The sequence below is a fragment of the Abrus precatorius genome, unplaced genomic scaffold (genome assembly GCF_003935025.1).
Source record: "Abrus precatorius isolate BTA unplaced genomic scaffold, Abrus_2018 Scaffold153, whole genome shotgun sequence".
Classification (NCBI taxonomy): Eukaryota; Viridiplantae; Streptophyta; class Magnoliopsida; order Fabales; family Fabaceae; genus Abrus; species Abrus precatorius.
Window position 1 is genome coordinate 1016530 of NW_020874351.1, and position 21386 is coordinate 1037915.

General features: G+C 32.4%; 4 protein-coding genes across 6 annotated transcripts; 2 read left to right on the forward strand and 2 right to left on the reverse strand.

Moving 5' to 3' along the window:
• Positions 1-112: 112 nt before the first annotated feature.
• LOC113857078 (aquaporin NIP6-1-like) lies at positions 113-4927 on the reverse strand. Of its 2 annotated transcripts, none has more exons than XM_027488793.1 (6): positions 4419-4459; positions 3983-4245; positions 3553-3777; positions 3236-3430; positions 1130-1191; positions 113-514 (listed from the first exon to the last, which is right to left on the reverse strand). In XM_027488793.1, exons 2-6 carry the CDS (start codon positions 4214-4216, stop codon positions 307-309), a joined length of 924 nt encoding a protein of 307 aa, XP_027344594.1. In that variant the 5' UTR covers positions 4217-4245; positions 4419-4459; the 3' UTR covers positions 113-306. The 2 variants fall into 2 exon arrangements, with proteins under 2 accessions (XP_027344594.1, XP_027344595.1); XM_027488794.1 differs by lacking the exon at positions 4419-4459 and adding an exon at positions 4819-4927 and having other exon boundaries at positions 288-514.
• On the forward strand, positions 1136-14559 carry LOC113857077 (factor of DNA methylation 1-like). Of its 2 annotated transcripts, none has more exons than XM_027488792.1 (8): positions 1136-1143; positions 10420-11288; positions 11470-11651; positions 12200-12289; positions 12395-12682; positions 12908-13123; positions 13448-13685; positions 14348-14559. In XM_027488792.1, exons 1-7 carry the CDS (start codon positions 1136-1138, stop codon positions 13676-13678), a joined length of 1884 nt encoding a protein of 627 aa, XP_027344593.1. In that variant the 3' UTR covers positions 13679-13685; positions 14348-14559. The 2 variants fall into 2 exon arrangements, with proteins under 2 accessions (XP_027344593.1, XP_027344592.1); XM_027488791.1 differs by lacking the exon at positions 1136-1143 and adding an exon at positions 9713-9778 and having other exon boundaries at positions 10402-11288; positions 14339-14558.
• Positions 14560-17260: 2701 nt separating this feature from the next.
• LOC113857108 (probable CCR4-associated factor 1 homolog 6) lies at positions 17261-18533 on the reverse strand. Its single transcript, XM_027488848.1, has 2 exons — positions 18284-18533; positions 17261-18145 (listed from the first exon to the last, which is right to left on the reverse strand). Exon 2 carries the CDS (start codon positions 18103-18105, stop codon positions 17275-17277), a length of 831 nt encoding a protein of 276 aa, XP_027344649.1. The 5' UTR covers positions 18106-18145; positions 18284-18533; the 3' UTR covers positions 17261-17274.
• Positions 18534-19434: 901 nt separating this feature from the next.
• On the forward strand, positions 19435-21063 carry LOC113857209 (40S ribosomal protein S12-like). Its single transcript, XM_027489007.1, has 5 exons — positions 19435-19461; positions 19789-19829; positions 20305-20593; positions 20709-20774; positions 20862-21063. Exons 2-5 carry the CDS (start codon positions 19822-19824, stop codon positions 20919-20921), a joined length of 423 nt encoding a protein of 140 aa, XP_027344808.1. The 5' UTR covers positions 19435-19461; positions 19789-19821; the 3' UTR covers positions 20922-21063.
• The last annotated feature ends 323 nt before the right edge of the window (positions 21064-21386 follow it).

Sequence of the window (21386 nt, forward strand, 5' to 3'; positions counted from 1 at the left end):
GTTTACTATATTTCTTATTTTAAATAGGCATTTAGTATTTTAAAAATGATATATTAATTAAAACAAGAAGAAAAAGAAGGCAAGATATGTAGGCCAGGGCACATAAATGTACGAGACAACACTTCTTTTCTTGGATATTTTGCAGTACACAAGTGATAATTGATGCATCTGAACACGTACGGATATGAATATAATACGTGCATGTACAACAGTAGTACTAATTTTTTGTTGCTTTCTGCAGTATTGATAAGAGCATGCATGTCAGGCACAAATATTGTGTAGTGTGACGATGAATCCATGCATGAGTCACCTTCTGAAGCTCCCAGGAGCTGAAGGTGCCTTTGGTTGGGCAATTAAATCATGGTGAGGCAACTTGACGATGGTGTATGCACCTGCCCCACACAGGGTTCCAAGTATGGGAGCTGTGAGATATACCCAAATGCCTTTGTAGTTGTTTGTAGCAATTGCTGGACCCAATGTTCTTACAGGGTTCATTGAACTCCCAGTTGCTTGCCTTTAGTGCGTACATGATCATTAATATATTAATTAAGCAAGGACAAGGTCATGCATGTTACATCGAATATTGGACTCAACACTTGTTTCTTTTTCACACCTTAATTGTGTTAGGCATATTATACTATTCCTTCTTATCTCTGTTAACACGTTTTGGTAATCCAATTGAAAGGGGGACCATATATTCAAAAATATATTAATCTATTATTTATATCTCTAGTTTTAAAAATTCCAAAATTTGTCCTTCTCTCAATCAATTTATCATTGAAGGAGGGGAATTAGGATATGGGATTTTTCTAAATCTATAATTTAAATCCTAATCATCTTAAATATAATCTACCAGCTCTCACCACTTAAGCTATATTGTCACCAAGAAAGTACACTCTTTTTTAATATATAAATTTTGTGTAAAATAAAACCTGAATTGTTGAAAAAAATTGAAAACCAATGAGTAATAATGTTTAACAAGGTGGCATCAAAGATAATTGAAGAATTGATGTTCCTATAGATCTATGGGCTTGTTGTAATGTCTTAATTTTCTTTTTGGGGTAACCCTGGACTCGACCAATAATCGTTAATACCGTTGTATATTTGAATAGAACAAATTGGGACATACCCGGCTATGAGTATGTTAAGCATAACGGTGGCTCCCACCGCGATTCCTGCAAGCTCTCCCACCTGCCACCATAATCTCACCAAAATCAATCAAAACATTATTTTTATATTATCAATAATTTACATATAATGATAATCACATATAAGAATAAAACACAGACATATGTATGTATATGAACACATGTATATATGAATTAATAATAATGCAGGAATAAAAATGTTCTTAAATTCAATAAGGAGTGGTGCTGCTTCGAACAAACTATGCTTATTTGATGCAACTAGCAACATTCCAAATTCGATCCCCTTTTTGTTTTTAACATATGCATACACAGCGTTATCTCACTGCAAAACGTGTTCATGTTTTAATGGTCGCAAAATGAACAAAACCAACCGGGATTTCTCTTCCATTCACTCCCGTTACTGTGTCATTAATCATAGCCTTTTGGATTATTGATTGAATAATGATATTAATTAATATCTCTGTCTCTATCTCTATCTCTCTTTTACTTTATTCTTTTTTATCTATTTTTCTTTCCTTTTTTATTGTATCATATTATTTATTTTACTTTTTATTTTCTTTCAAGTTCTCATTAGGTATACACCTAATGAAGACATAGATATCCTTTTTCTTATTGGCTCAAAATGCGCATGCCTGGGTTGACTCTATTTGCATGCAGCTAGCAATGACAACTGAAAACAATAATAAATTATTTTGGCTCAACTACTAAAGAGGAAACGTATTTATTTATGACTTTAAGCTTCTAGTCTTTTTAAAATAATAATAATAATAATTGTTTTTACATTATTATCTTATTTTAATAAAAATTGTTAACTTTTATAATAATTAATTTAAACAATGTGATATTTTAACACCTTTTAAAGAAATGTTGTTTGGGGTAAGAGAGAGAAGAGAAAAAAAAAAAGAAAGGAAAACAAAACATATGATGAGTATTGTAATCAAGAGAGAGATGAAAAAGAAAAAGTAAGTCTGAAGGAGATATAAGAGAATTAGAGATTAAAAATATTATTATTGTTGATTTAAAAGTCAAGTTTATATTATATATTTAATTGATTGATAATATACGTTTCTAAAATTAATAATATATCAAAATTAAATTTTTAAGATATAAATTTTTATTTTTCATAAAAATTATATTTGTTAGTCTCTAAAAATGATACATTAAATAATTTTAATTTTTTATTAAATACTAAAATTATATTATTGTTATTAAATATCAGGACTTAAAATAAATAAATATTTAAAAAAATATGAAACATTAAGAGCATGTTTGTTTTCTGTTTTTAAAAACAGTTTTTTCTTTTTAAAAGTAAAATAAAATAAAATAAATTTGTTAACATAAATTTTATTTTCATTTTTTTAAAAACAATTATTTAAAATTATTTTAGAATATAATTTTTAAAATTAAAAACAAAATCACAAAAATCAAGCCTTAATCTTTTGCACGCATAACCTAGATCATTTAACGGTTAATTAAGATCTAATGAGCTTTTCGAATCAGCTATCTATGTATCAAAAAATCAATATGTGACATATTCTCTACGTCACGTTGCATTTTTAAAAATTGATCTTCGAATATTAGCATATTATTTTGGTATATACATATACAACTTTAGGAACTAGACAGGAAAGAAAGAAATTAATCTTACTTATTCATGTATTTAATTTGAGACAATTTTAAAATTAACTATATACAACTCAACTCGAGGCATAAACACCCTTGCATGCATGCATGCATGCGATGTCATCGGACAATGCTCAGTTTTTCTTATATTTCGAGTTAGGTACGTGCACGAATCACGAGGGGCCTCCTATTTTCATTGAGACTATGTCCTTTAAAAATTGAAAACATGCATCGATAAACCTTCCCGTATCCTTGCATTATATATATGCATAAAAGAATATGAAAACCAAGAAAAGAACAAAATCATTCCTTAGAGTTTTATATTATCAGTTCCCTTCACCCCTCAATTGCTTCTGACTGTAATTTATTTTTATCGATCATAAAACATCTTTTTCATACTTCAATTCAACCGATTCGGTCTACTTATTATGAGACTAAAGTGCTTAATAGAATAAGATACTCACAGCTCTTGTGTCGGTGGCCACTGCTGTGACAACGAACATGAGAATAAAGCTGACAGTGAACTCTATAACAAAAGCTTGGCCATATCCTACTGAAGGGACCGTGACACCACCGCTCATGAAGGGGTGAAAAATCACCTTAAGGGCAAATGCAGCACTTACTGATGCTAAAATTTGTGTACCAATATACACAGGCACCTGCAATTAATTCAGATGAAACAATAATTTTAATTAAAAAATAATATTAAAAACATATATATATGCACCTATGACACTATACTTATGTTTTGTCTAAAAAAGACAAAATAAGGCTTTTTTACATTCTTCCACGGGAAGTGCTTCAATGCAGCAAAGGAAATGGTGACAGCAGGGTTGAGATGAGCACCGCAGATGTGGCCAGTGGAGAAAATGATGATCATGACAGCAAGTCCATTAGCTGCAGCGCATCCAATCAGAGTCTCTGAGCCATGAGTCTTTTGGTTCACAATAGCAGTGCCTATGGCGGCAAACATGAGAATGAACGTGCCAATAAACTCAGCTCCTACCTGGTTTTAGAATCAACCCAACAACATTAACACATAAAGGGAAAATGGGTGACCATTGTTTACCGATTCCCTCACACAAAAACTAGTCTTTCTGTACATCATTTTTCTAGAAAACAAAAAAAGAACTTAGCTTGCAGTGGAGACATGCAAGTTGCATTCTGATATGTTTGTTTTTAACCTTTTTTCATTATTATACAGTAAATACCTTTTTTGCCAGAGGAACTGGAGGGGGTGGCATAGAGCAAGAGACTCTAGGCAAGGCTCCATCTTCTAAGGTCCATTCTTCAACACTGAAACATTTCATATTTTTTAGGAGGGAGGACTTGTTAGCAATACCATTCCCAGTTCTCTCAGACTTGAACCCACCAAAAAGAGGAGCACCAGGTGTTCCTGGTGTAGCAGGCGTAGAAGGTACTGATGGGATTTCTCCATTCTCCATCTCTCTCTCTCTCTCTCTCTCCAAGCACCCTGAAATCAATCAGATAAGACAAGAATGAAAAACGATATGAATATATAAATGAAGTGATATAAAAAGAGAAGTAAAGTGAAAGATAGCTAAAAGTACTATACATAGATATAAAATTTGATTATAACACGAGAGAAACTCGAATTAGAGTAGCGGGAGAGAGACAGAGCGATACCCGGAGATTGATGCTAAAATTGTTTTGTCTTTGTATTGTGTGAGAGTGCAAAACTGAGGTAACCTATTTATATAGGAAAAAAATTGTTTTTTTTTTCTCCCCGCATTTAAGCCAATATCTAAAAGTGTTTATTATTATTATTATTATTATTATTGTTTTGGAATGTATTTTTTAAATACAAATATGCAAACAAATATGAAAATAATCATATATAAGATTACGTATTGGAGGGGTGTAGTTGACTAGAGAATCGTAGTGGAACAGAGAGAAAAGAAACGAGTGGTTGAAGGTGAGAAAAGAAAAGATGAGGTAAGGTTTGGTTGTGGACAAATGCAAGGGACCCTGTCCCTGAATATGGGACTTGAGAAAGAGGCCCTAAACGTCAGATCAACATGTCTACCTTTTGTATGTGTACCATTGAACGTGCCTTCAGTTTTTCTTCCATTTCCATTTTTTCTTGGCCGTTCCTTTTTCTCTGTGCCTTCTTCTACTGTAAAAGATGCGTTTGTCTCTGCAATGAAGCCAGCAAATAAATTTTGTCTTTACCACAACATGTAATGCATTTACTGATTAAATACACGACTTTCTGGGTATTGCATGGTTGGAAGACACTGTTGGTGAAGAGTGTTCAACAGTGGGTCAAGGTCAATGGGCTTTCCCTCCCCTCCTATAAATACTTGGAGAAAAAACATTTTCTTTTTACTTCTACTTTTAGATCACTTTTACCCTATATTTTTGGTTTAAAAAAAGATGAGACATGTCGAAAAATTTTAATGGAAAAGGGGAAAAGGGAGGGAAATATACAGAGAAAAGATAATTTATTCTTATTTTGTTTATTTGAGGTAGTGACAAAAAAGAAAAAAAAAGGGCTTTGTTTGGTTAATAAAGAAAGCAAGAGAAATTAATGATAATTATTGAGTTTTTTTTTATATTATACGAGTATTATTAAATAAAAATATTTTTGAATAAAAAATTTTAAAAATAAATATTTAATATAAAAAGTATGATATAATTAAAAAAAATAACAATAACTCTTAAAAACATTCACGTTTGTTTAAGGAAGTTGATAATATATTAGACTCCTCTAAATTTAGTTTCCTCACTTGACACTGTAAACTAAGATAATCTTCACTCTTAAAACATTTAAGGGCTGTTATTATTACATATTATTATTATTATTATTATTATTATTATTATTATTATTTAATTAAACAATTTAAAACTGAAAAGAAAGCAAAAAACTTTCTTTTGTTGTCTATTCAGTTGCCAAAATTTTTGGAAACAAAATCATCTTTTGATATCAAAGATTAGAGATGAAGGATGAAGTGAACACAATCACTACCAACAATGGAGACATCATCAAATCAGGAAAGTGCCACACTCATCTCTTAGATAAAATTTTCCTTCCTATAGACCATATTTCTCTCTAATCTTCAATCCATTGCTGTTCCAGAAATTTCTCTTCAGTTACAAATTTATTGGAGCATTGATTCTATATTTTGATATCAAATGATGATATTGTAGCTGCACCACCCTCCCTGTTATCACCTGGTGTGCTATACCTACGTTTCTTTCCTTTCTGAGAACAGATTTGGTAACTGGCCAGACATTGAGAGTGAAAATGTGTTTTTTCTTCTCTTTTCAGTTTTTAAATTTTTAATTAAAAAATAATTATGTGTCGTAATCACAATCCTTAAAACATTGAAAGGTGAATATTATCTCACTTTACAATATAAAAAATATTAATAAATCTAATCTTAATGTTAGCAACATTTTAAAAATAATGACTCGCATTTAATATACTAAAGTTGATATATATTATTATTATTTAAAGAAAACCTAGACTAATAATTAAAACCATTAAACGCTTTCTTCATCATGGCATTTTACCTTTATCTTTTTGGAGGTTTTTCTCATAAATAAATACACTTCTCATTACCAACCCCCCATCATTGGAAGAAAAATAAAAAAACCATTGTCAAGTTCTTCTTAGCTATCCACTCAATTATGTAAAACTCAGACATCTGATGGAGCCTTTGCTGGACTTGGTTAATATAATAAACTTGAACAAGAATTTTAACCTTGCACTTTTTTCTTTCTTTCTATAACTCCACTCAAAGTGTGTCCATCTTTGTTAGAATTTATAAACTCAACATACTTCACACTCTGCATCAGGTAGCGTTGTTTAAATTATTTTCTATTTTTCTCCTTCACATAATTCAAATTTTAATTATTTCTACTTTATTAAAATTATTTTATTTTCTCATCCAAATTATCACCATCTGCTATAGTTTTCTCTCACCATAAAACTTGACACATCGCACAATAAACCCATTCAAATTCACTTTGTAATTCCTCTCGAAATCAACATTATCAAAATGGGGCACCCAATCCTCCATAAGTAGTATTTTCTTTTGTGTTTATCCATATGAATTCATTTATCACTTTCAACCTTTATCTAAACATCACCTAACCTTCCAAACCAACCTAACAGAACAGTTTTTCACTTACACTTTTTATAATTTTATACCAATTGTTTTCATCATCTCATTCTTTGTATTTCTCTTTTTTTTATCACATCATTAATATTTTTGTTCTTTTTATCTCTCCCATCGCTCTACTCACTTTACACCAAACCAAAAACAAAATAGTGTAAATATATAATTTTCCTTCCACATTCTTACATCAATGAACCTTCTATATACACGTGTTTTGACTCATTCAACGCCATTTCCTTTCATCTGATTCTACAAATAAATAATAATCTAATCTATCTTCTCCATGTCATTCTCAAATTGCACCTAATACAAAACCACCCATTATCTTGTCCCTACATTTCATGGAAAGTCCCCATGCCCCAAATGCCTGCAGTTTCACCCATGTTCAGAGTCTAAAATCAAGTTTTCCTCCCCAACGTAAAAATCCTTCAATTTACATAAATATATCACTTCAAGCACAGCAACATTTCTGTCTGTATCTCTAGTTAAGCATATGATTACTACAATGGTTACAGGTGCCAAATATAGAATTTTGAAACCTAAACATTGAATATATTGTTACCAAATATCATTTTTCAACTTCAGTGGAACCCCCAGTGTCACTAAAGTTCTAGAAAGTTTTGAATAAAAATAAGCCACGTCTAATGAATTTTACTGTTATGGTGGAAATGGTGCATTTATTTTTGTCCCACCATTAACTCATTCCAATGTCATTAGTAATAAAATGATTTTCTAACACAAAAGAAATGTGGGTGACTCAGGGCCAGTTTGGACACGTTTATACTTGTAGAACCTTCATTCACTTTTTGAAAACTCTGTTGTAATTCTTAACAAGTGTTTAGATGAATCAACAAGCTTAATACAGATAATCGTCAAGATGGAAAAACATGATTTGTTAGTAGTGAGAAAAAAGATGCTTTGGAGTATTAGTATGTAAACATGGGTTAGCAAGTGGCACATAAACTCCTGTAAAGGCTGTTTTTTGTCCATTTGTTAAACATATTATATTATATCCGTTTTGGTAATTTTATCTTTGAAATTGATTTTACTTAATCTTATCCAAATAAAATCAATTGTACCTTTTCAACTCTCTTTTAAAAGATCATATCCAAACACAGATAATTTGTTTTAAAATCAAAACTATCATATTAATTGTAATCAACTTTGGATTGACTATCAACTACTTGCCATAAAGTAAAACTTATCACAAAATGTATAACGAGAAATATCTTTAAAAGTAAAGATTTATATTTATAGTAAGAAAATGAACTCTCAAAATATTAATTATTTGGAATTTTTTCTTTTATGTTAAGATTTCTTTCTTTTGTTAAATTAAAACTTCTTTTTAGGTTCAAATTTTAAATTTTTAAATTTTTAAATCTCAACTTAATTTTTTATTTTGTTATTATTTTTTTAATCTAAAATGCTTAATTATTTATGCTTCAAAATGTTATCTTCATTTTTGTAAAAATTTACACATTTCTCTTGATTCTAAGCCACTTATAGCTGTTTACGTACTTTTAAAAACACTTGTCCAATATATGAAGTGTTTGCTAGTTATTATGAATCAAAGTCCTCATTCATAAATATGAGAATATTCTTTGTTTATTATTTTTCTTTTTTCAAGAAATGATTTTGTCATTGTTTTTATTATTAAGTTTTAATTTTCCCTCAAATCTTAATTGTCATTCCTTTTAATTTTTTATATTATAAATTTCTTTTTTATTTCAAGTTTTACCTATTACACAAACTATTTTTTTATAGTTTTTCATTTCTCTTTAATTCTTAATTTTAATTAAGATGCTTGTATATATATATATATATATATATATATATATATATATATATATATATATGTATATTACCCTTCTTAAATATTTTGGAAACGTAATGACAAGACTAAAAGAATTGTGTTCCGTGCGCAGGCTCAAAACACTAATTAGATTAATAAATTTAATAAAATTTATTAAATATTATTTTGTGTATTACACAGGTTTGAACACTAATTAAATTTATAGCATTATTAAAATAAATTTACCGTTTCAGTGAATTTTAAACAGAATCAAACACGCTTTTATTTATCAAATTGAGTAATTCATGATTTGATTTTCACGTTATGTGGGTTAGCAAAAATTGAGAGCAATTCTTTTGAGCTCTAGGCATTTAATCAGTGTAGATAAAGGTGACTATGTTATGTTGCAAATTATTTGTTCAGGTATCAAAAGTCACTTTAGATTGTTGATATCTTTGATTTAATATCCAATGGTTATTATTATAAGTTACATGAATATTTCGTTTATTATTATTATTTTTTTGTCATAGGTATATTAATATTCCTTATTTCGTTTTTTTTCCAAAAAAGTAAAACATTAAAAGGCCCAAACAGCCACAAGCCCAAGGAAAGGAGTATGCTACACACAATCTATGTTTAAGGGCCGAAAACCCAAAATCCTAAATGGCCCATCCTTATTTGAAGCCCAAAAATTTCAGTCAAAGTCACGGTTTTTTCCATTTTGTTGACCCTTGGAGCATTCCAAAACTCTGACACATTGTAATTCACCAGGTTAACGGCGCTAGTAATCATACACTTCGGTGTACACAACTTCACTCCTTTGTAACTCATATAAACCAATTACTGGCGTACAAATAATATCTAAAGGCTCTTCATATTTGACTCTGTTAACTTCAACCAATAGAAATAGAAAGGTTCACGTAGGACCTATGGAGCGCCAACGCAGGTGATAATTTCTAACACACACACAATTTTCACTGGATTATTACTGGCATTCATTCACTAGGGCTTTCAATTTTCACTCTTTGATCATTTTTCTCTCATTCTCTGTGAAGCACACTCTCTTCGGTGTAAGTTCAAGTTCTTTCTCGCATTTCCCATTTTGTTCTTGAACGCTTCTTCCTGAGCTGACAATGGCGTTGAGAATTTTCTGCGCTGGAAATGATGAAATTCTATGTATGATTTTCGTTTTTCCGTTTTGTTGCATGTTTTAAGAGAAGCATTGTTGAAAAACTACCCTGTTTGCTACTGAAATGTGATTGATATTGTGTCCGATTACGGGATTTCGTAATTGTGGTTTGTGATATTCGCAGAAAACTTTTGATGATAACTTACGTGCCTGATACTCAGATAATAAAGAAAGTTATAACACAGTTGTGTTGTTTGAAGTTTCTCCCAAGTTAACCATAAATCTGTGTGGCTATGTAGGATTTCATGCTCCATAGTCATTGCATGAATTATTTTTTTGCATGTGTCAGTGGTGACAGCATATGCCGAGGCAGACAGTTGTTTGCTTGTCACTCTGTAGTGTTATTTTTCCATTGTTTTCTGAATTTTTGTTGGTGTAATACCATTAATGAACATGCCCCTTATTTTTTTATGCAAATTTTGCTTTGACTGGATTTGAACTTTTTGACCCCATCAAATTATACACAACCCTTTTTTCTGAACTGATTTTTGTATTTGTATGAAGAGCTCCAATGGACTACAGCTCTGAAGAAGACTCAGATATCAGTGAATCTGAAATTGATGACTACTCAGAGAAACCATATGAACAGTTAAGGGCTGGGAAACACAAGGTTAAAACTTTAAGTGGCACTCTTAGATGTCCTTTCTGTGCTGGAAAGAAAAAACAAGAATACAAATATAAGGAGTTATATCAACATGCGGCTGGAGTAGGTAAGGGTTCTGCTAACAGAAGTGCTAAACAAAAGGCAAACCACCTTGCTCTAGCAAAGTATTTGGAGACTGACCTAGCCAGTGAAGCAGAGCCAATCCAGCGGCCAGCCCCCCAAGCTGTCAATCAGCCTCTACAGCAAGATGATCTTTATGTTTGGCCATGGACTGGCATAATTGTTAACATAAACGGTAAATTGAATGATTCTGGATACTGGTTGAAGGAATTTGCTAAATTTAGACCAATAGATGTTCATTTATTCTTGCAAGATGGTGACCAGATTGCTCAAGCCGTAATAGACTTTAATAATGACTGGAATGGTTTCATGAATGCTAGTGAATTTGAGAAATCATTTGAAGCTGCACATCATGGTAAAAAGAATTGGAATTCAAGGAAGTTAGAGGCTGGCTCAAACATTTATGGATGGGTTGCGCGGGAAGATGATTATAATTGTGGAGGGCCGGTAGGGGAATACCTCCGCAACAAAGGAAGGTTGAGGACAGTTTCAGATATTGTTCAAGAAGCATCTGAAAGCAGAAATAGTATTGTGGCAAACCTAGCTAATGAAATTGATATTACAAATGAAAACCTCAACAAAATGCAGTATAAATATAATGAGAAGACTATGTCCTTGAGTAGGATGCTTGAAGAGAAAGACAGGCTTCACAATGCTTTTGTTGAAGGTTTGTATACTTTTTGTTTGTAGCATCTGATTTGGCCTTTGCAAATGTGTAAATTTTTGAGTGTGATACGTATGTTTTGCTATTGTGGCTGGCGAGATACATTCTTTTACAATTACAAAGACAGAAGAAAATCAAAAAGTGTAGTTGATAATGCCACAAAGTTGTTTCATTTCTTTGTCAGAATCAAGGAATATGCAACGTAGAGCTCGTTACGAGGTACGGAGGATCTTGGATGAACAAGAAAAGTTGAGCAGTGAATTGGAGGAAAAAAGGCGGAAGCTCGATTCCTGGAGCAGAGATCTTAACAAACGTGAGGTACTAACAGATCAAGAGAGGCAGAAACTTGAAGAGGACAAGAAGAAGGTAATTGATGTTACTTTTTCTTTTGCCTAATATGATACACATTTTAAATATGTATTTTATACTCCTGATCTTTCTGCCTTGTCTGTAATTGACAGTTCAAAACTTTAGGCATGTCTTTTGTCTTTGGCCTGTTCTAATATTATCAGTTTCCCTGATTGGAGCCAACTATTTTATTTTGATCATATCCATTCCCTTTAAATTGGACCTGAAGTCAATATTGCCAAATTTATCGCTTCCATCATTGTGAGGGAATAACAATTCAAAAATATGGTTTCATTTTTAACTATGCCATTTATGACAATAATTATTGAAAAAGATTGGCACATTCATATGTTAAGTGAAACCTTAAACTTTATAGAGTCAATTTTCTTTTAATAAAAAAAAGCAGCATCTTTTCATTCCATTGACAGCCCCCCAGAAGATGTGTTACCTGATATCTCACCTTCCATCTTTCTCATGCTTAAGGTGCCTAAAGAGTAAAGACTGAAATCATTAGCATTTGTAATGCTGTTTTTCAGGATTCTTATTTATTCTCTTTGTATTTCTAGAAAGATTTGAGGAATGAATCACTCATGTTGGCTTCAAAGGAACAAAAGATAGCTGATGAGAATGTCTTAAGGCTCGTTGAGGAGCAAAAGGTTTGCCTCTTATTTAGTGTCTTGTTATAAAAAGCTTATGTTTTTTTCTTCACTTAATTCCTATACATTATAAATGCCTCCTGCCATGGATTTCGAAATTTCCAGAGAGAGAAAGAGGAGGCCTATAACAAGATACTTCAGTTGGAAAAACAGCTAGATGCCAAACAGAAGTTGGAGATGGAAATTGAAGAGTTAAAAGGGAAATTGCAAGTTATGAAGCATCTTGGAGATGAAGATGATGCAGCTGTCCAGAATAAGATAAAAGAAATGAATGATGAATTGCAAGAAAAAATAGATAATTTAGAAAACATGGAGGCCATGAATCAAACCCTCATCGTCAAGGAGCGCCAGAGCAATGATGAACTACAGGAAGCTCGTAAAGAACTAATAAAAGTATGATCCATTTAGTTTACATCCTTAAACCTTTCTCTTCACTGATTCTTGAAGATAATCACTCTAACAACTGCTTCTTTTCCTGCATCTAGTCATGCTAAGCTCTAAAAATGTCTGCAAGAAGATTTTCTTCATCTTTTTGTTGGAAACAAGAAGTTGGATATTCTATTATTGTGTCATGAGTAGATTACGGATACTAAGTTTTTTTTATTCCTAATGTTTTAGGGCTTAGAGGATATGCTGAATGGTCCTAGAACTAATATTGGGCTCAAGAGAATGGGTGAGCTTGATCAGAAGATTTTTGTGAATAACTGCAAGAAAAGATATCCTCTTGAAGAAGCTGGAACAAAGGGTGTTGAACTTTGCTCTTTGTGGCAGGAGAATGTAAAGAATTCAGCTTGGCATCCCTTTAAAGTCATCAAAATTGATGATAAAGTGGAGGTATGCACCATCATGACATGTTTGTCATTTCATAACATAGCTATGCCATTCAGTGGGCTTGGTTGACTTGGTTACATGTAGTTTTCTGTTTACACATGGCAGAAAATTTCTTTTTATGCTCTCTTGTGCCTGGAAAAATGGTTTTCATGGTTGGTAATTAACTAATTATTTAGTTTGTTGTTAAGTTACAGTCATCGCTTGGCATATGTATAGGTCCCGTGATATACTCTTTTAGCTCCTGGTTCAGCTAGTTTCATTAGTACCTCTAGAGCAGAGAAATATAGTATAATACTGAACCCATGTAATTATGATGCATTGAAACAGGAAATTATAGATGAGGAAGATGATAAGTTACGAAGTCTCAAGCAGGAATGGGGAGATGAGATACATTCGGCTGTTGTTACAGCCTTGAAAGAAATAAATGAATACAATGCAAGCGGCGGGTATACTGTTTTGGAGCTATGGAACTTCAAGGAGAAAAGGAAGGCTACATTGAAAGAAGTTATCAATTATATTATGGATCATATCAAGCCACTTAAGCGCAAGAGAGCATAGGCAAAAGGTTATTGTTTCAGACTTTCATTTGAGTTGTGGTTGAGCAGTGCCTTGAGTGATTGATTAATGAGCACGCATTGATATCCCTGTGATGGCTTCTCTGAATAAAATAGAATGTGGAAAGGAAGGAAAAATAAAGAACTTGGATGCATCTGTATGTGCATGTAAAAACTTTTAGACTCTTGTTTGGTGCTGTAATAAATAATTAGATTCTTATTAAGCAATTTCTAATACCTAGAATGAGCTATTCCTAATTGAGTATCTAAAGCTAGTGCATCAATCTAATCTAAAATCTATGTATGAACTATGAAGTGATTGATTACCATATTGGAGTTGCGGGTCTGACTAAGGTTAAGTTATCTACAGATAGTACTGTGCTGACACCCCCTATTCCCTAAGCTCTGCAACTGCAACACCATGTGGTGGTTGCTTCTGTTTAATTTAATCACTGCGTCGATTGGTTTTGTTAGTTCAAAGTTGGGTATTTCAAATATCCCTGTTTATTTTACGAATAATTTTAGAAGCAAAAGATGGAAATGAAATGTTGATGTCTGATAGAATTAAATATTCCTGTTTAATTTGCATTCAGAAAGAAAAGAAATTCAGATGTATACACATTTTAGTTGTCTGTTAAAATTTGAATGACTGTTCCATCTTTAGTCTTTGCAGGGGAGCAATGCATGATATATCAACGGGGAAGATGGACCTTTTTTCCGTGGCTTTGTATAAATGGGAAGATGGAAAATAGGAGCGTTTTCATGGGTTTGTGCTGGACTTGAGTTGAATGTGAAACATTTCATAAATAATGGATTTGAAGATTTGTAATATGATGATTTTATTCCTAAAATTTCACTCAATGCTATCAATGAATCAATTTTTTCCGAAGTTGGGTTCGCCAAAGTTCATTCATTTCTAAAAATTCACTCAATGCAGATCAACACATATAATTAACGATCTAAGTTTGGAAAGAAAAAAATTAAGAGGATAATCATAAGATCGCAATTTTGCTATAAACATGATAAGAGTCATTTAATTTTGGATAGAAAATACTGTGTAGAGTAGAAAATAACAAAACTCCGTGAAACTTAAATATCTTATTTTGTTTCCCCATTTACGAAAAGGAAGACAATGATAATCCTAGTGTTTCAAGTGAAACATGCAACTTGGCCGGCCTCCGTTGGCTGGAAGAAGAGGTTTTTACTTCGAGAAACCTTCGTTCTGTCATGAAAATGGGGATTTACACTTGGAAATTCTTCTTGTGCCTAAACAGGCAAAACGATTGTATTTATATGAAACAGTAACAAATTCGCTGTTTTTGCGCTGTGTGAAGCGAAATTTTAGGATCAAAGAAATGGAGGGATTTACATAGTGCCACCCATGAGGAAATTTTCAAATTAATTTTTGAAATAATGAGTAGGTTATTTTAGTTCTTAAGGTTTTAAAGTTTTTCTTATAAAATGTTATTTAATTTAGTCCCTTTTTAAAAATAAAAAAAAGACATTGAAAAATAAAAATAATTAAAATAAATATTTTTCTTATGAAGTTGGTATTTAAATAAGGTTTTTTAAAATCTTTAAGAAAATAATTATCAACAAATTTTGAAGAAATTAAAATATCTCATTCATACAATCTTAAAGTCTATTTTATTTAAACATTAACAACTTTGAAAATTTATAAATTAAAATATCTAAATTTTATAATTTTGAATACTTTCAAACAGTATGATAAAATATAACATTAACTTCTTATACTTGTTAAAACTACAATGTAAAATTTTAATTAAAAAGGATTGCTTCTATCAAATTTAGTTTTACATTTTTTTTGGTTAAATAGTTTAGTTTGGCTTAGTTGAACAGATTTTAATATATATTTCTATTGTTGAAAATTGGAGAGAAAAATTGAATTCATTGATATTCCTTTTAAACAAAATGACATCATATTATACATTAAATAAAACTAGGATAAAATCAAATGAGATATTTGAGTTGATTAGTTTAAATAACAATCTCTTTTACCCGAAACGTTGTATTGTTCACCTTGAGTCCAAAATTATACAAGTGACGTAAGGAGGAGAGTTTAGGTTGCTTGATTCATGTGATGAGCCATTAAGTTCCAATTTGTGAAACCGATATTCAAATTATAAATGATCAAGTTTCCTTGATTCGATTCGATGTGAATCTAAACGTATAAATCAAACCAAAATGGGCTTGATTTAGTTCTTAAGTTGTTGACAATAAGTTGATCCAAACCAATGAACATCCTAACAGTTTCTTTTCTTTTTAAATATTTTTATTTAATTTTTTTACTGAAGTAATTATATTTTAGAAAGTTTTAAATAAGTTTTACTTTAACGATCATTATTGTACTCCATTTATAAACGTTTACAATTATTGAGTTACTGGGTGTTGCTACATTTGGTTTTAACATCTTAGTTTATAAATTTTTATAATTAATAGGGACTTAATTAAAAAATTAGTTATAAATTACGAAGAACCCATTTGTTTATTTGTTTTTTTTTTTAATATGAAGTAATATCTTGATTTACTGCACAAGTAATTATTTCACAGTTCATAACACGAAACTTCTAGTCTGATGTTGACGCCAATATCCTGCAGTTTCTTTTTCTCTGAAGAACAAGTTTTATATGCTTTCTGTGAAAACGAATAGAACATTCTTCATGGCACACTGAAAACAACAGCACAACTATGGCCACCTTTTCTCTCCCTATGCTTCAGGAAATGTATAAACTTAAATCTGCAACTACAAAACTGATGAAAGGTTGTTTGATTTCCTGTTGCAACAAAAGTAAGGGGAGGAACCACAAAATAAAGAAACATTGCTTCCACCGAACCGCGTTTTCTGGCTGCAAAATCCTAAACAAACCAGAGGGTAAGTTGTTAGCTGAAGTAGTTAATCTATGCAGTAAAACTATATAAGTTGCTTTACCTTCGAACAACAAACACAAGGTGAGACAATAAACGCTTTGCCTCCTCTTCTATCTGATGCAAAAGTTCTTCCAAAGTAGTTATCATTTACCATTCTAATTTGGTATACTCCAATGACAGGCTAGGAAATATATAAATGTAGCAACGTGATTTTCTATTTCTTCAAATGAAACTAAAAAATGACACCAGAGGTTGAAGCTCCTTTTATGTTATATAGCATCTCAGCCACGAAGAAATGGATGGCATTTTTAAGGGAAGTGCCGAGACCAAAAAATGGCTCAAAATCCAATTGCTGACTCCCAACAAATACGCTATTAAACCTCCACATCAACCCCCTCCCTAAAAAAACCTCTGGAAGACAATAATTGTGACCACAATGCTCCAAATGATTTCTTAATCCGAGTGTCATTTTGCGTAGTCCTGTCATAATGCCCAAGTGAAACCGAATCGATAGGCTTGAAGATGTAAAAGGAAAATATTGAACACAAAGGATAAGTAGTAACAAGAGTATTAATAAGTTAAGACACTTAATGCCGAAGTTTACATAGAAGTTGGTATTTCACCAGATATACAGCAGCTCAAACAAATAGAGATCTACCACTTTTAACAAATTTTTTTTTTCTCTCTTCTAATTTCATTTTTTTTTCCTTCTCAGTAAGTAGCACTCTGTCCATTCTCAACACCTAAACCATACAAGACACCAGCATATATCTCCAAAGAGCCACTAAAGAAATTGTCTTTCAACTTCCTGAATGTACAAGATGTGAGCAAACTATCAGAACCAGCCTGATGGCAAATCCCAACCCTCTCAACCTCCAACAACTCTGCAAGCTTGTTCAAGCCACCATGAAGGCTGTTACAAAACTTCATGAGGTGTTTGATATCATACACAGTGGGGAAGTACATGTTGATCAAATTGAAGAACCCAACTTGGGTATCAGGCAAATCCTGGCAAGTTAAGAGCTTTAACAAGTACCCAAAATCATAGCCACTATGGAAAGTGACCCAAATGACATTATCATTCAACACAATCCCAGATGACATCAAAAGCTCCCCAAAACGGTGAGCATCGATGCCCTCCTCGTTGTTCTTCTTGAAATCAATGCCACTCTGCCGCAAAAGCTCAATGGAATCATTGGCGAAAACATCCTCGTTAACATTGAACTCGCGGAAGTTGAATTGCCATAGGCAAAACCTGTCGGTTCCGCACGTGGGAAGATTCCCTTGCTCGTCGGAGAAAGTGAGGCCCAATTGAATGAGCTTCAACATGTCAACGTTGTCTTTTAGGGTTTGGTAATGGTAATCGTAGCTGTTCTTGAAATTCCCAACCGGTCGTAGAACAATTCCCGGAAACTCCGTGTCCATCGCGATGTACGGGTAATCGTCAACGATTTCCCGAATCAACGCGAATTCCTCTTCCAGGTTATCGTTCCACACCTCGCGAATCTGGATCGAATCGCTTTTAGGCAAAATTAGCGGCATTCCTTGCACCCGCAATAATTAACCATACAATCCACCAGATCTGTCAAATTCCCATCAAAATTAGCGTCAATATCATGCAATTCCACATCCAGGCTCGCCAATTTACGATCAAAAATTGGAACTTTAGACAACAGATAATTAATTAGGGGGGGGGGGGGGGGGGAAGGGGGATTCTGACCTCGAGCCGAATAAAGAGAGAACAGCCAGGGAACTGGAATTCAGAATCGAGGGAAAAAAAATTTGGATGGGAACAGAGAGAATGAAGGAGAGAGAAGGAAGAGATTTGAGGGGGTGGGAAATCTCTCCCGTTCTAGGGTTTCTTTTTTTCTTTTTGGTTATGAAATGGGGAAAAAGAAGAAGTGGGCTAGCTAGAGGCTAGAAGGAAGGAGGAAAAGATATTTTGTTATAAATTAGTGGTGGAATTGCTTTTTCTTGCTTCTTGTGTTGGTTTCTCAAATGCTTTTACTTTTCTTATTATAATTTTTATTATTATTTTTGTGGAGAATCTGTTTGTTTGTTTTCATAGCAAACAAATCTTTCTCTCTACAAATAAAAGAGATAAAATAAATATATACATTTTTTTATTTAAAATGATAAAAACGACACGTTTTAATGGTCGAAATTGTGTACACGATCTGTATTTATCATTGGCTACGTTGTTTCCAAGTTCAACATGCCGTTTTGCCATTCCCTTCTCTCAAATTAATACCTTATCCTAACAAATTCCTATTAAGAAATACAAAAGAGAAAGCAGAACAATAAAACGACAGACAGGTAACCAACTGCAAATATAACAAATATAATAATGTATAATTACTGTTAATGTATTTTAAATTGAAATACTGATTAAACATAAAAAACATTACATCACCGAAGGACTATAAAACTATTATTGATTTTTAAACAAATTGAGACAGTTATGATAACATCTAAATATATATTTTTCGCATATAAATGTTTGTTTTTAAATTAAATGTTTTAATCTAATTATTTATTTTATTACAAAAATAATTAACTACATATAATTAGTCATGAGCAAAAATTGATTAACTAACCCTAAAATTAAATTTCAGCTTGTGGACCCTAAAAATTATTTAGGTTTAACTAGAGAAGAGTTCATATCAAAATAGTTTAACCAAAAAATTTATTTTTCACTGATCACAGATCACAGATGACTCATTTTCTTGGTGTTTTTTTTTGGTCAACATGGGCTTAGGCTTATGAAGGCCACATTTGGGAGCAACCACACACACAAGAGGCCCAATTTGGAGTTTAGATTTTAGGGTTCTCTGATTATATAATCTTTACTCACTCCTTCTGTAACTCACTTCGGCGGCATCGTTCTTCAGCTTCAAGGTTTCTCTCTCTTTCTCCTTCTCTCTCCATGTACATGATTGTGGTTTTAAGCATTGATGAATAGCGGATTGAGTTCAATCTCTTGCATGTACTTTTGGGTTTACGTTGAATGATTTTAGGTTTTGGTATTTCTTGTTGCAGCATCACATGCATGTATGTGTTGGAGATTTGGTTATTCCCTATTTTATTTTAACTGGTTTGCATTTTCTCAATAGTGTTTAGTAACTTGTAAAATAAAACAAAAAAAGATAAATCATTTGCATTAACGTCTGAATGCTGCTTCATGGCCTGATATCTGATTTTTTTTTTCATTATTTGTTTGTGCAGAAGAGAGATTGTTATTCGCAATCGACAAGGAAAATGTCAGGGTATGATAATTTTGCTTCTGTGTGTGATTCTATTATTATTGCATTTCTCTAGCTTACAGGAAAAATTTGGTAGATAGGACATATTGTTTAAGTTACAGATTATTCTGTGAGTAGGGGCCTGTCAATGTAGTTATTGTTGCTCAGAAATCGGTGGGTTCGATTCCTTCTATTTGAATTGATGATTAGAGAATTGAATTTGAGAGCCTACAGACTAACTATTGTTATGTGTTACATATTTATGAACGTATGGAAAATTATTTTTTGTTGTTGTTGTTGTAGGCTGTTAGTTCTGTAGAAGTTCTCTTAATTGTTCTGATGTGAATTAATAATGATTCTTCAGTGGGCTGTTAGTAAAACTTGTCCTGGTCGTTCTGTTACTGTGTCTGGACTCTGTTTCTCTTGAGAATATATTATCTTTGTCTGAGTAGCAATTCTTGTTTGCTTTCCTATTTTCATGGTATTTTTCCCTCTGCAGTGAGGAAGTTGCTGTTGCAGCTGAGCCAGCTGCTTCAATTCCAGGTGAGCCAATGGATATCATGACTGCCTTACAACTTGTGCTCAGAAAATCATTGGCTTATGGTGGTCTTGCGAGAGGCCTTCACGAAGGTGCGAAAGTGATTGAGAAACATGCTGCACAGCTATGTGTTCTAGCTGAAGACTGTGACCAACCTGACTATGTTAAACTTGTTAAGGCCCTCTGTGCAGAGCACAATGTTAGCTTGCTGACAGTTCCAAGTGCAAAGACCCTTGGAGAATGGGCTGGTGTAAGTGCCTCTGATAGTAAAACATATTGATTTCTAATTTCATTTAATCCAAGTTTCAAACTGCTGAGTTTTATAGCATTTTATTGTGTTAATTGTGGTGGGCCTTCTCCTGCAGTTGTGCAAGATCGATTCAGAAGGAAAAGCTAGGAAGGTAACCGGTTGCTCCTGTGTGGTTGTCAAGGTATGAATATTATTGAAATAAAAATGTTTATTAATAGTTTTTTTTTTTTGCCCTTCTAACAGTATTGAAACTGTTGGCTTCTTTCAGGATTTCGGGGAGGAACATGAAGCCTATAATGTTGTTCTGCAGCATGTGAAATCGCATTGATTTTCAAGTTGCATAGATTTTGTGCTTGACTTTTCATTTGAAGGTTATTCCATGAGAATGAATTTTGCCTTGTAGCTGGAGTATTTTAACTGTGGTTTTGATTGTTTAATGACACTATGCCGCATTCTCGATGTTACTGTTATGCCTTTTTTTTTTTACTCTTATTTTTATACATTACTGCTACTCTAATCTAAGCGGGAACCTTTGATTTGATTTACTTATTTGGATTAGTGTATGTTGAGAAAAAGGAAAATCTAAGAAAATTTAACGGATTCAATTTAATTAGTTTTTACTTTAAAAGATTATGAATTTGAGTGTTGTAGGTAAAAGAAAGTTAATAATGTAGACTTTTTATATTCTAAGAAGAGGCTTAGCTATATATTTTTGAGAAGGTTCAGTTTTAGGTAAAATAGATAGTTTCAGGTCAACAAAAAAACATTTAGTCATATTATGTAAATAAACGAT

Coding starts and splice junctions, on each gene's coding strand:
- LOC113857108 (XM_027488848.1), bottom strand. CDS start 18,105: ATGCCGCTAATTTTGCCTAAAAGCGATTCGATCCAGATTCGCGAGGTG.
- LOC113857077 (XM_027488791.1), top strand. CDS start 10,409: ATGGACTACAGCTCTGAAGAAGACTCAGATATCAGTGAATCTGAAATT. Junction 12,290..12,394: donor GGCTCGTTGAGGAGCAAAAG/GTTTGCCTCTTA, acceptor CGAAATTTCCAG/AGAGAGAAAGAGGAGGCCTA. Junction 12,683..12,907: donor CTCGTAAAGAACTAATAAAA/GTATGATCCATT, acceptor CTAATGTTTTAG/GGCTTAGAGGATATGCTGAA.
- LOC113857078 (XM_027488793.1), bottom strand. CDS start 4,216: ATGGAGAATGGAGAAATCCCATCAGTACCTTCTACGCCTGCTACACCA. Junction 3,778..3,982: donor CAGTTCCTCTGGCAAAAAAG/GTATTTACTGTA, acceptor TTCTAAAACCAG/GTAGGAGCTGAGTTTATTGG. Junction 1,192..3,235: donor TGGCCACCGACACAAGAGCT/GTGAGTATCTTA, acceptor TTATGGTGGCAG/GTGGGAGAGCTTGCAGGAAT.
- LOC113857209 (XM_027489007.1), top strand. Junction 20,594..20,708: donor CCCTTGGAGAATGGGCTGGT/GTAAGTGCCTCT, acceptor CTTCTCCTGCAG/TTGTGCAAGATCGATTCAGA. Junction 20,775..20,861: donor GCTCCTGTGTGGTTGTCAAG/GTATGAATATTA, acceptor GGCTTCTTTCAG/GATTTCGGGGAGGAACATGA.